Source organism: Oncorhynchus kisutch, linkage group LG6 (assembly GCF_002021735.2).
Source record: "Oncorhynchus kisutch isolate 150728-3 linkage group LG6, Okis_V2, whole genome shotgun sequence".
In the NCBI taxonomy this organism is placed as follows: domain Eukaryota; kingdom Metazoa; phylum Chordata; class Actinopteri; order Salmoniformes; family Salmonidae; genus Oncorhynchus; species Oncorhynchus kisutch.
The window spans coordinates 49,703,530-49,715,877 of NC_034179.2; the positions used below are offsets into that span (position 1 = coordinate 49,703,530).

General features: G+C 41.4%; 1 protein-coding gene across 15 annotated transcripts in view; it reads right to left on the bottom strand.

The window, feature by feature from the left end:
* The window catches only part of LOC109892939 (disks large homolog 2), a 195,740-nt gene that overhangs the window by 13,992 nt on the left and 169,400 nt on the right, over positions 1-12,348 (bottom strand). For 10 of the 15 annotated variants that reach the window (XM_031826844.1, XM_031826850.1, XM_031826852.1 and 7 more), the window contains 5 exons: positions 12,129-12,231; positions 4,935-5,049; positions 4,670-4,846; positions 3,027-3,099; positions 476-572 (listed from right to left, as the gene is read on the bottom strand). In XM_031826844.1, the coding sequence (XP_031682704.1) occupies positions 476-572; positions 3,027-3,099; positions 4,670-4,846; positions 4,935-5,049; positions 12,129-12,231 (565 nt within the window). The remainder of the gene's footprint in view (positions 1-475; positions 573-3,026; positions 3,100-4,669; positions 4,847-4,934; positions 5,050-12,128; positions 12,232-12,348) is intronic. The other 5 variants (XM_031826847.1, XM_031826846.1, XM_031826842.1 and 2 more) reach the window with 1 other exon arrangement.

Below are 12,348 nucleotides of genomic sequence, written 5' to 3' on the forward strand. Positions count from 1 at the left end.
AAGATGGTAAGTGGCATTAAAGAGGTGAAACGGTGAAATCCTGAAAGGCAAGATTGGTTAGTCCAGCTCAGATCATCGGTCTCAGTTCAGACACTGTGCAGACACCAGACGACCAGCCTAAACCGGTCCTAACTAGCTCAGCACCAGTACAGTTTCAGTTCTCTTATATCACCCCTTTCAGTAATCCTCACATGCTGTAGTTAAAAATACATTATTTATTTATTTTTTAGGTCATATCAGATAAGACATGATAGATGAGCCCTGGGGGAAGTTTTGAGGAACCACTGGTGACTGCTCAGTGCTTGACTTGAGCTCCCAGATGCCATCACTCCACCAGAGCCAAAAGAGAGAGAGAAAAAAAAGATAGGAGGGAGGCCGGCGCACGTTTCGACAGCGCACCTATGTATCACCTATATGTACCTGTGTCGGTGTTTGTACCTGTATGTGTGAGCATGTTCGAGCCTACAGTACTTACGTTCGGAATCACTGCCATCCTGCTCACCCAGCTCGTTCTTGTAGAATGGGAACTTTCGTGTAAAGATGAGGTTCTTTTTACGCTTGTCATTGAATGACTGTGGAGGAAAGAAAGCATGGGGTGGGGCAAACAGGGAGCTCTAATTGTTGCCACATTCATGCTGACAAACCAACTAGCTGCAATATGTGGGACATGAAGAATTGATGGCGTGGTCACCAGAAATGTTACACAAGACGGACAGTACTGACGCTACACTAGCGGATTCATCCCGCCAAGCAGGGTTGAACTATAATAGCCTAATCATTTTGAATGTGGTTGATTTTGCAAAGAAAATACTCAATAAATGAATCAAGACATTTCACAAAACTCTCATTTTGTTTTACAACTTTCGAATTGCAACAACAAAGATGCGGTTTGACAAAGACACTGTCAAAATGACTCAATTTGTGATGGAGAAGAATTACACAGCAATATCTGCCATCAGTTACTTCATGTACCATAATTGCACCCGAAACATTCTGAAAACACGTGAGAATAAAACTAAAACAACAGAACAGAACAGAAACAGGTGTTGAAAAGAAAACACACATAATTGCCGATATGTGGTATGCCATGCAGCAAACACGTTACCAGGATCATGCTATGAAATAAGGAACATGGCTGAGACACAAATGACTGTCCAACAATCATGCAGGTTCGAACTTCGGGAGGTGGAGGGATGAGATCCCATGCCGTGGCGGTTGGGAGTTCTAGGAGCTAAAATGTGAGTAGCGCTGTTTGAGAAGCTTGGAGGCAGCGTGGAGGAGACTGAAGGAATAGCAGTTGTCGTGTTTATCTGCGGCGGATACTCATTTGCAGACATGTACTTCATGAACCCATTCTAAAGGTGTATTCTTTGAACCAGCAGTGACCACCGCAACTGGTTCAATAGCAACCTCAACTGCATGTGTTTGATACATTTGGCTCTAACTGTCAGCTGAAATAAGTGTGTCCAATGGGTGGATTACGGTGTGCATAAAAGTTGAGAATTGTATCAAGTAGTGCGAGTAGTAAGCTGTATCATGTATCACAGTGGTTGTGATTCTTACACAGGGGTATCAGAAGGGTTGACATACTGGCATATTTGTTAACGTAGTTAACATCTGTGACAGACTAAGTATCGTGTTCATTTTCAATTGAGAAGGATACAGCAACGCTACTACTGCAATGTGTACATATATTACACACGTAGGGCTCTGGTCAAAAGTAGTGCGCTATATATGGAATATGATGTCTTTTGGGACGCATACTTAGTGTCCTATTGCTATTAATCACAGCTGTAAAGGACATGCTGTAAACGATGCATACAGTCCTTCCCACACCTTCAGGGAATTAAACCTGATCAGTTATGCAAGTCACTGACTGTAAAATAATTCTTGTATTGACACAACTGCTGGAAAAATCCTGCTTCTTAGCCCATTAGTGCTGAAAGTTTGACCCAGAGCCACATCAAAATACAGGGACCATTTCATGTTTCAAAAGTCTGCTTTATAAGACACACATTCAGAGCTAGTTATGACATTGCCATGGATACTTGCCCAACAGACAAGCTTATTCAGATGAAAAGGGTTCTGGGTAGACCCTAAGGCCATACAAATGTAATAAAATGTGAAACATATCTTCTTCTTTTTTTTTTTAAGTGAGGCACGCAAGCAAATAAAATAAATACAAAAGTGGAACTTCTTGTTCAAATACTATATCGACTTTAGTTCAACACCTAGTGACCAAATCAAGAGATTGTTGCCTCTTTGGGAGGCTAAAAGAGTCATACTTCAGCCATAATCTAAGAGGATGTTGTGTATCTCCTTACTGGAAGCTTGAGGACATTATTTTAGTTGCAATTTGTCAATACAACTTTTTTTTAAATATATATATAAAGAAGAGGGGCATCTGTTAAACATTTAAATACATGTGTATGGCCTAACCCTCCAAAACCTATTGGAACCCTTTTAAATAAGAGTGCAGCAAATACAAAACCAAAATCTTCTCTTTACTTGTAACATAGGTAGGCAAAAACAATGATGAACACGGCTGAATGTCCTGCTGTTATGTCCAAAATTGAATAAGAGTACAAAGTATGGTAATTTGGCTTCTGCTTTTGCAGAGGCTGGGAGTTTCATGAAATTAAAAGAATATCCTCTAATGCTTCATTTAAAACAAATCTAATGATCTAATGTGCAACGTTTATTTAGGGTCAGGGCTGTGAGGGAAAGCTGTCAGGGAGAGGGGACAGCCAGTAGAGATGTGTTGATGTCTTTTCCACTCAGGCAGAGAGACCTTAGTCATTTAAGGCCATCTATAGTATTAGCCTATCACAACCTCTCCTAATGTGAGGGTAATCTGATTAATTTCACATTAATTCAGATAAAAACTACGTTTAGAGGCTACTTTTTCTACTTAAAGGAATTTATTTGATATACAGTATGTGGGTTTACAAGCGTTTACATTTCGTAAAACGTCTTCAAAAGTTAAGTTGACTTGCCAGTCCTTAGTATAAGATCTTAGCACTTACCCCTTTTGAATCCATTCCAGGTTTGGCATTGAACTTCACTGTCTTTAGACGTGCTCGTTCTTTCCTCTCAACCCTGCCAGTGCAAGGAAAGACACACAAAAGAAGAAAAAAAGAAGTCATATTAGAGTGGATTTTCCATTTCCCCAATGCTCCCTCTGCTGCAATTGATTTGCTTGTCATTTTGTGGGGCTTCACACAGTCTACAATACGCCGTGTCACTGTTCGTCTTGCCAGGGAACATTTTCAAACAGCTCTTTCTTGTCGGGGCAAAGTATTGCTGCAGAGTCAATTAAACATTCTTTAAATTAAAATCGCCCTCAGCGAATGGCTTTGCTATGTTTAGCAATTTTGTGGGACAGTACATACGGTAGCTAACGTTGGCTCTCGCCGTTTGAATGCCGTTTCGTGAAAAGTCCTTGCTGCTTTTGCAACTGAGAAAGCAACTCTGTCGATGCTCTTGTCCTCTGCTCAGAATACATATTCCTAATATTTCTCTGCATGCTTCGTCTGGAAGTGTCGGGAGAAGTTCTAGTCTTTCAAGACTGCGACGCTTTCCACACTAAGCACACAGCTTTCCCTGATGCCTCAAATAAGGAGAGCATTTCGCTACACTTGCACGAACATCTGCTAATCATGTGTATGTGACAAATAAGATTTGAGAAATAGTTCGATGTCCACCCTTGCTGGAACACCCTACATTCATTGTCTACTTTCCTTTTCTTTTAAAAATTCTTTTTTGCGCAATTTCTAGCTAGCTACTAATTGTAAACTGAAGTGTTTCAGCCACTGGCTGTCCTCGTGTTGTTGTTATTTATACGTGCATTCAAAATAAATGTCCCACAGCGGTGGTAGTTAAATCATTACACAAAGGCGAGAATTCGTTGGGCTTTTCATTTGAATTAGAAATATGTTTTTACAAACGTTACTATCGCAAATTCTTTATGTGATCTGAGCATGATTCCGCGGGCCGTACTATATCAGGTCACCGCATACGGCCCCCGGGTCGGCCTTTGCCCAGGCCTGATCCAGCCAGTCACTTTTGCCGATGTGTGTGTGTGTGTGTGTGTGTGTGTGTCTGGTAGCGGGATCTATCCTACTCTTTTCCTTTCGGTAGGGTTAATACCTGCCAGTCGCCCGAACAAAAAGCTTTCTTTACCCCTCTCTAACAATACCCCTACAAACTCTATGCAGAGGAGATATCGTGCTGCATGAGGCAAATGGTGTTTACACCAGATACTGACTGGTTTTCTGTTTCACGCCCCTACTTTTTTAAAAGGTATCTGTGACCAACAGATGCATATCTGTATTACCAGTCATGTGAAATCCATCTATTAAGGCCTAATTTATTTTCTTTCAATTGACTGATTTCTTTATATTACCTGTAACTTAGTCAAATCTATGAAGTTGTTGCATGTTGCGTTTATATTTTTGTTCAGTATAGCTTGTGTACAATTAAGTATTTATTGCAGTAAAATGATACACCCAATGTTATTTTTGTTGGGAAAACATCTTTTTTTTTTTTTTCATCTCTCAAGCAAATGTGCACACAGGTAGGGACGTAAAAAGTCCACTGTCCCCCCGGATCAGAAGCTAGCCTTTTGGTCAACCACGTTACGGTTTTGTTTAGCACATCCAACACTCACCTCCTCTTGCTGGGGATAACCCCCATCTCCTCGCTGTCCCCATCGGGGGTCACCCTTCGGGCCTGCCACCATTCATCGTCTGAGGCGTTGATGACGTGGAGGATGTCCCCGTATCTAAAGCTGAGGCCTTGGCTAGGGAGGCCACTGTCTTTGGCCTTCTCATAGTCAAACTGTGCTCTGTGATGGTAACAGAAGGAGACATACTATTGTAGAATTATTAAGGTAAATGCTATCTATTTGGGATGACAGTCCAAAAGAGACCCACCTGACGTAAAGGGAGCGTTTCTGATTGGTTCGGAGGGATCCGGACCCAGAGCTCATGCTGTGATTCATCATCTGTTCCCGCAGATCATGGATTTTGGCCTCGAAGCGCCCGTACTCTGCAAGGGAAAGACAACACCCAGGAGTACAATAACGTTCCGTTTTACACTCAATGTATACTGCCCTACACTGCAATGGAAAGAAGGGGGGAATCTGTTCAGAACAGTAACCTAGGTTGGTCCTGGTCAAAAGTAGTGCACTGTGTAGGGAATAGGGTGCCATTTGGGATGCATAGCCCAAAGGATTATTGTGACGTTTAGTGTAAAAACAAAGATATATATTTGTTTAAATGCTTACATTTCAATGGACAGAAACAATGTTTTCAACTGATTTATATTGATTGATGTATGTACAGTATTACTATGTAAAAATATCACTGATATTGGCATGTATTTTTATGCAATTTTTTTTTTTGTAATGGCTGATTTTGTTTCCCCGATATATACTTGTGTCCAAAAGTTGAATTTTTTTTGGGGTTTGTTTCTTTAATGTAGTAAGTTGAATGAAGACGTCAATATGCGTATCATAATATTTAAATGATTTTGTCAATATTAACGATCCTTTACTGTTGCTTAGAAAGTGCATTCCCAGTGATTTGCCTTGTTGAATTTGTCTCTCGGTTTTGGATCGTTTCAAAATACTAGGTTGCAAAGGCTGGTCATGAAGGTGGCTGTGGGACAGGACAGAGAACAGGTTCGATAATGGCAGTCCTATTGGCTCAGGGGGTAAAAATCCCCTACGTACAGATGAAGGACCAACTTATCCTCCCCCAATCCTAGCCGTAGTGGGAAAAATGTAAAACTGACCCAAGATCAGCGTCTTGGGAAACTTCACCTTACACTGTCCTACTGAGTGAATGCTCTGTTTACAGCTCTGAGAGTCCCCCTGCAAACTCCCCCTCCCTCCACCACACCCTATGCAAGGTAACATTCTCGACATACTGTGCAGAAAGCAATCAATGTTAGAGACAGTGTCTGAAGGGCACATGCAATACAGAAAGCTCAGATAGTCCTTTAAAATGCTGCTCTCAGGATAGTTGAAGCCCCATCCAAACCAAACATCCACAAAAACCTAAAATCTTATTTAAATCAAATTTGATGTAACATGCTTCATAAAACAGGTGTAGACTAAGAGTGAAATGCTTACTTATGGGCCCCTTTTCAACAATGCAGAAAGAAAAATATAGAAATGCTCAGAAAAGCAGTAATGATATCTTCCAAGAAGAAATGGCAAACTGTGTTTCCATTGAACTCCATGCCACTTTGCTCCATCAATTTGAAACTTGTCATGACACCACCTCTACATAAAGTTTGGGGATGATATATATATATAACTTTGAAGTCAGCGGTTTAATTACATTTTGACCCCAATATGCTAACATAATGCTAATACTATCTCATGAAACCTACTGTGATGACATTTGGGAGAAAGGTTCAAAGCCCCCTACCAGACCAAATAATCACAAGGTCTCTGAAAGGGATTGTGTAGCTTTGAAGTTACTTAAATTATTTGGATGTGAGTCAGCGGTTGGTGACCGTGGCTAGGTAAACCAGCTCAAAAAGTATATATTTTTTTCCATAGACCGATTTGATTGTGAGGAAACTAAATATGTAATTAAATGTGAGATAGTAATGTGCGTGAACTATCCTTGTAATAAAACGCTGCTGCAGAAGTCGTATCTGAAGCCCTGGGCAGCCATTCAGCTAATGATGCAGAAAGACTCACTTCAGCCTAAAGCCCACAACATACCTCGGTATAGCAGTTAGCTAAAGCAGGACTGAGAGCGCATGACCCAGTCAATCAGACTAACGTTTGGACGGAGAGAGTTCATTATTCAGATTGGACAAAAAAACATCTCCTGGAACAGTTTACATCAGTAAGGTTCCATAGAAAATACATGGACACAAACACAACAAATCATCCAAAGAGGGAATCCGCGAGTCTTAAAGCCAATTTCTTCCCAGACACATGTAATGTGCTTCCCCCTGAGAATGCAGTTTTGGGGAGAATAAGAGCAGATTCACACAGGCTGTGCCTTCAATGAGAGAGATGAGGATGCGCATTACAACCAGCAGAAAGACCGTTCTCAGCGTTGACATATTCAGGCATTGCAATACTGAGATGCAGAGAGAGAAAGAGAGAAAGATATTCAGTGATCTAACGAGATGTGAGGTCCTAAAACAGGTCTTGTAATGTGTCTGAGGAAAATCGTGTCATCTGAAGAAAAACCTTTTGAGTGTCAAAGAGCCATTCCTTAATCTTTGTTTCGTTTGACAAAGATGCCAGGTCTACCGTTTTAATTTGAGATTTGTCTAATCTTGTTTTGCGCCACTTATAATATATAATAATAATTATGCCATATAGCAGATCCTTTTCTCCAAAGCGACTTACATGCATATGTTTTAACTATGGGTGGTCCCAGGAATCAAAACCACCACCCTGGCAATAAAAGCACCATGCTCTACCAACTGAGCTACTAAGAAGTATAATGAAAAACAGTCGCATCTGCAAACCTGAGCAGTCATGCAGCTACAGTGCATTCGGAAAGCATTCAGACCCCTTATAATAAAATTGATTACATTCTTTTTCACCCCTCATCAATCTACCCACAATACCCCATAATGACAGAGCAAAAACACGTTTTTTTATTTTTATATTTGCAAATATATTTAAAAAAAAACTGAAATACAATATATACTTAAGTATTAAGACCCTCTACTCAGTACTTAGTTGAAGCACCTGTGGCAGCGATTACAGCCTTGAGTCTTCTTGGGTGAGACGCTACAAGCTTGGCACACCTGTATTTGGGGAGTTTCTCCCATTTTTCTCTGCAGGTCTTCTCAAGCTCTGTCAGGTTGGATGGGGAGCGTCGCAGCACAGCTATTTTCAGGTCTCTCCAGAGATGTTCAATTGGGTTCAAGTCCGGGCTCTGGCTGGGCCACTCAAGGACAGACTTGTCCCGAAGCCACACATTGGCATTCAGGCCAAAGAGTTCAACCTTGGTTTCATCAGACCAGAGACTCTTGTTTATCATGGTCTGAGAGTCCTTTAGGTGCCTTTTGGCAAACTCATGTGCCTTTCTGAGGAGTTGCTTCTGTATGGCCACTCGTACCATAAAGGCCTGATTGGTGCAGAGATGGTTGTCCTTCTGGAAGGTTCTCCCATCTCTGGAGCTCTATCAGAGTGACCATCAGGTAGTTGGTCACCTCCCTGACCAAGGCCCTTTTCCCTGATTGCTCAGTTTGGCCAGGCGTCCAGCTCTAGGAAGAGTCTTGGTGGTTCCAAACATCTTCCATTTAAGAATGACGGAGGCCACTGTGTTCTTGAGGACCTTCAATGCTGCAGAATGTTTTGGTACCCTTCCCGAGATCTGTGCCTCGACAAAATCCTGTCTTGGAGCTCTACGGTCAATTCCTTTGGCCTCATAGCTTGGATTTTGCTCTGATATGCACTGTCAACTGTGGGTGTGTGCCTTTCCAAATCATGTCCAATCAATTGAATTTACCACAGGTGGACTCCAATCAAGTTGTAGAAACATCTCAAGGATGATCAATGGAAACAGGATGCACCGGAGCTCAATTTTGAGTCTCATAGCAAAGGTCTGAATACTTAAGCAAATTTTTTTTTACATTTTATTATACATTTGCTAAAATTTTGAAAACCTGCTTTCACTTTGTCATTATGGGTATTGTGTGTAGATCGATGAGGAAAAACATTAATTTCATCAATTTCAGAATAAGGTTGTAATCTAACAAAATGTGGAAAAAGGGAAGGGGTTTGAATACTTTCCGAGTGCACTATATTGGTTTCCTTACCCTTACCCATGCTTTCAGTGGTGTGCAGTTTCATAGCAAAATTTCTGTAATTCTGTAACATTTTTTCCATGGCTTATGACATGACATGTTCGATTTTCTTTTGTGTTTTATGGGTAAATCATATTTTTACAACTTTATTGAGCTACACAATCAATTTTAGACACTTATTGGGATAATTTGGACATGAAACTTAGCAATCAGAAAAATGTATTTTTAAATAGTGTATTAACATATATTTTTTTAAAGGAAACTTTAATGGTATGTGCTACCTAAAAATAAATCCTGTTACCTATATACTAAGCTTTTGCACCAATGCAATGTTGGTCTGTAATTTTTTGAAGGAATAAAACCAAACCATTTTTTTAAATAAATAAATGACGAATTGAACAGGCAATTAAATGTTGGCCTTAAATGTATTTTCTTTTTTTCTCTCTCTCTGAACAAAGGTTTAGAACATCTGGCCATTATCAAGCACAATTTAGGAAGAAGAGTGACATTTTTTGGTGGGAAGAAAATTCTGAAAGGAAACTGCATTCAGTGTGAAAAAGATGTGTGGATGGATGGAATAGGATGTGTTGATGGATGGAATAGGATGTGTTGATGGATGTGTTGATGGATGATATGAGATCATGTCTTATACCAGGATAAAAGCACAGTGGGCATTGGTTTAGGGCTCTGAGCTGGGGTATAGTAGCAGGACCTGAAAGACAGGCTGTGACTGAATTCTCGTCTCTATATTTACGACAGTTGGTGCATTACAAAGAAACTAAGGAACACACAACCATTGTTTTTATACAATATATTAAATATTTTTCTGCATTTAAAATAATCGTTAGATCTCTAAACAAAATAATACAACAAACAAAATAATACAAAAAAACATATATGATGTGAAACTATATGTCGTGTTTTTCATCGTTGCAAAGGCAAGGGACACAAATGCCACGCAAATTCAAAAATGACCCAGGACATAACATAAGAATTCGGTCACAGCCATATAGAAGGGGGGTGAATGGAAATGAGGTATGCATCTGTGCATGCAGAGTGAAATACGTAATACAGTGTTCACCGCAGGCTGTGGAAGGGTAACGTGGTGGTGGAAAGAAGGATTCAAATGTTGTAAAGTGTGGATTGGGATTTGAGGTTCTGTTTACACTTGCATATCCAACGATTCATCTTGCATCTTGGTTTATTAGTTAGGCGGTTCTGAATGATCAAAAGCGGTATTTCAACTTTCAGTTAAATCTTCACTAAGTTTTGAGGTTTGATACACTGCCCAAAACTCTCAAATAGACAAGCAATTACTCAGCAACAATTTATTTTATGGCACTGTACTGGTATTTCCTTTACATTTCCTGCAGTGAAGGTGACCTGCCATAATATGGAAGCAAGAGCAATTGCAAAGCTTGATGATTGTATCCAAGCAGTTATGTGCCGTCATCACAATATAGGCTCAAATGAAAGAATTGCTGTCAAATACTCCCACGTTTCTTCTTTGACCTGCCATTGCCAAAATCCTATGGAAAACAGAACTGACAGCTTTTAATTTGATTGTCATCAATTATATTGGCAGACAGTTCAGTGTGCTAGTGAAGGCAACAAGTACTTATCCGATAATACATTTCTATGAGCAAATGTGAGTTCGTATTGTTATTCACAATTACTTCAGGGGTGGGAAATATTTTTGTTGAGGGCCACATCAGGATTTAGAATTTCTCTATGATTTTAGACATTCAGATGTAGACTGAAGTCGTTTATCCAAAATAATAATTGTATCATATTCGGGATACTGGATACTGCCCACCCCGATCTGCAGTATGTGTACTGTATGTGTTGGTGTGTGTGAGTGTGTAGGAGAGGGGGGTGAGGTAAGATCTTGCAAGTTGGGGAGATGAGGGACAAAAAGGGGGAGGAGGGGCTGTCTGACCCAAGGAATAAGCCTGTGAATGAGCAGGGGTAAGTGGACTGCCCGTGACTGGCCACACTCCAGTGATCCTCCCCCCCAAGCCCCCCGTGAGGAACGTCCATGTTCAGAGCTGCCACTGGGGCCAGATTGCTCAACTTTGACCCTGGGCGCTGATCACATGGCACAAACCTGGTGCTGGCGAAGGGGCCCGGCGCGGGGAGCACAAAGCAAGTTCTGACGGGTGAGAAAAGAGAGCAGTCGTCAGTTTGGGGAGTGATCGTCAGCAGGGAGTCCTGTGTGCCAGTCTGTTTTTTTTGGTCAAATCTCAACCACATGATTCAAGCAGGCACTTACATCCCCAGTGTCAAAACAGTCTCAAACTTCATACCCTTTACTGTTTCTGAGGACAACCTTCAGACAAACCAATTCAGAACATAACAATCTTCCCAGAATGCACCTTTACACAGTGATTCTGAAAGTCCAGGCCCACGACTCACTGTTACTGCAGTCATCCCCTGAAGTATCGCCAAATGCAATTGCTGACTTTAATCCAATATGGCATGTCTTGGCACACCAATCAAAGCAACCCAGTGTGAAATTATGTCAATATTTGTACACAGGATGTGGTCATCCTAGGGCAGTGATCATTCACTTTTTCTGAGCCAATGCAACATTAAAAACAGTGCTGTATGAATGAGGGTTGGGTAGTGAAACATTTTTTATTTGATTTCACTGGACTCGCAGTGCCTGCATCTGAAGGTCAGTCTCTCAGCGAATGGAGGGAGAGAGCAACAGAGGGTCCACCTCTCACCACCCAGGTAGCTGAATTTGCACATTCAGACTAATGAAAATTTTCAAAATGGGACCACTTCGCCTGCCCGGTGTACCAGGAAAGTTAATCAAGTGTAAGTAGCCTTGCACTAGCCTTGGCTTGTGTGAGATGGAACGGCTCAGAGGAGCAGGTTTCTGTTTCTGTTGCTTGAGGCAGCTTGATGTACAAGTACACCACTGGGCAGGACGTTAGTCTATCGCAGGGCCTTACCCACAATCTATCTCCTTAATGTAGAGTGCCAAGCTGAGATGCATTGGGTCTAATTTTACCAGTATTTGGTATGACTCGGCCTGGGATCGAACTTCCAACCTTCCAATCTCAGAGCGGGAACAAGGCCACTGAGTTGGTCTTGTTAATCAAGTGTACCTATCGCTAATAGCGTGAAAGGAATTTAATAAACGGGAGTGCACTGCTTTATCGTTGGCTATTCAACAGAAAAGTTTGCTGATCGACTAGGAATGCCTTAAGATTGACCAGTCGATTGCAATTGACGGGATGGCGACCACTGTTCTAGAGTGTGTGTTGTCATGTGCCTTTCACCCTGATCATGAAGCTCAGTGATTAACCGTCACAGCTGATACTCACCCTCGGGACGGTACTGGGCAATGATGGTGACCGTTTGGCCCGCCCCCTTTAGTGCTGCAGCCGCTTGCTCGTGGGTGGCCCCGCGTAGGTCGATGCCATTAACCTGCATTGACAAAGACACATTGATCTGTACATACATTTTCCACTTTGTACATCAAAAAAATAACAAGTCAAACAGGTCCCTCCCTCCTTCCCTCTCAACCCATTAATCTCAACCCCT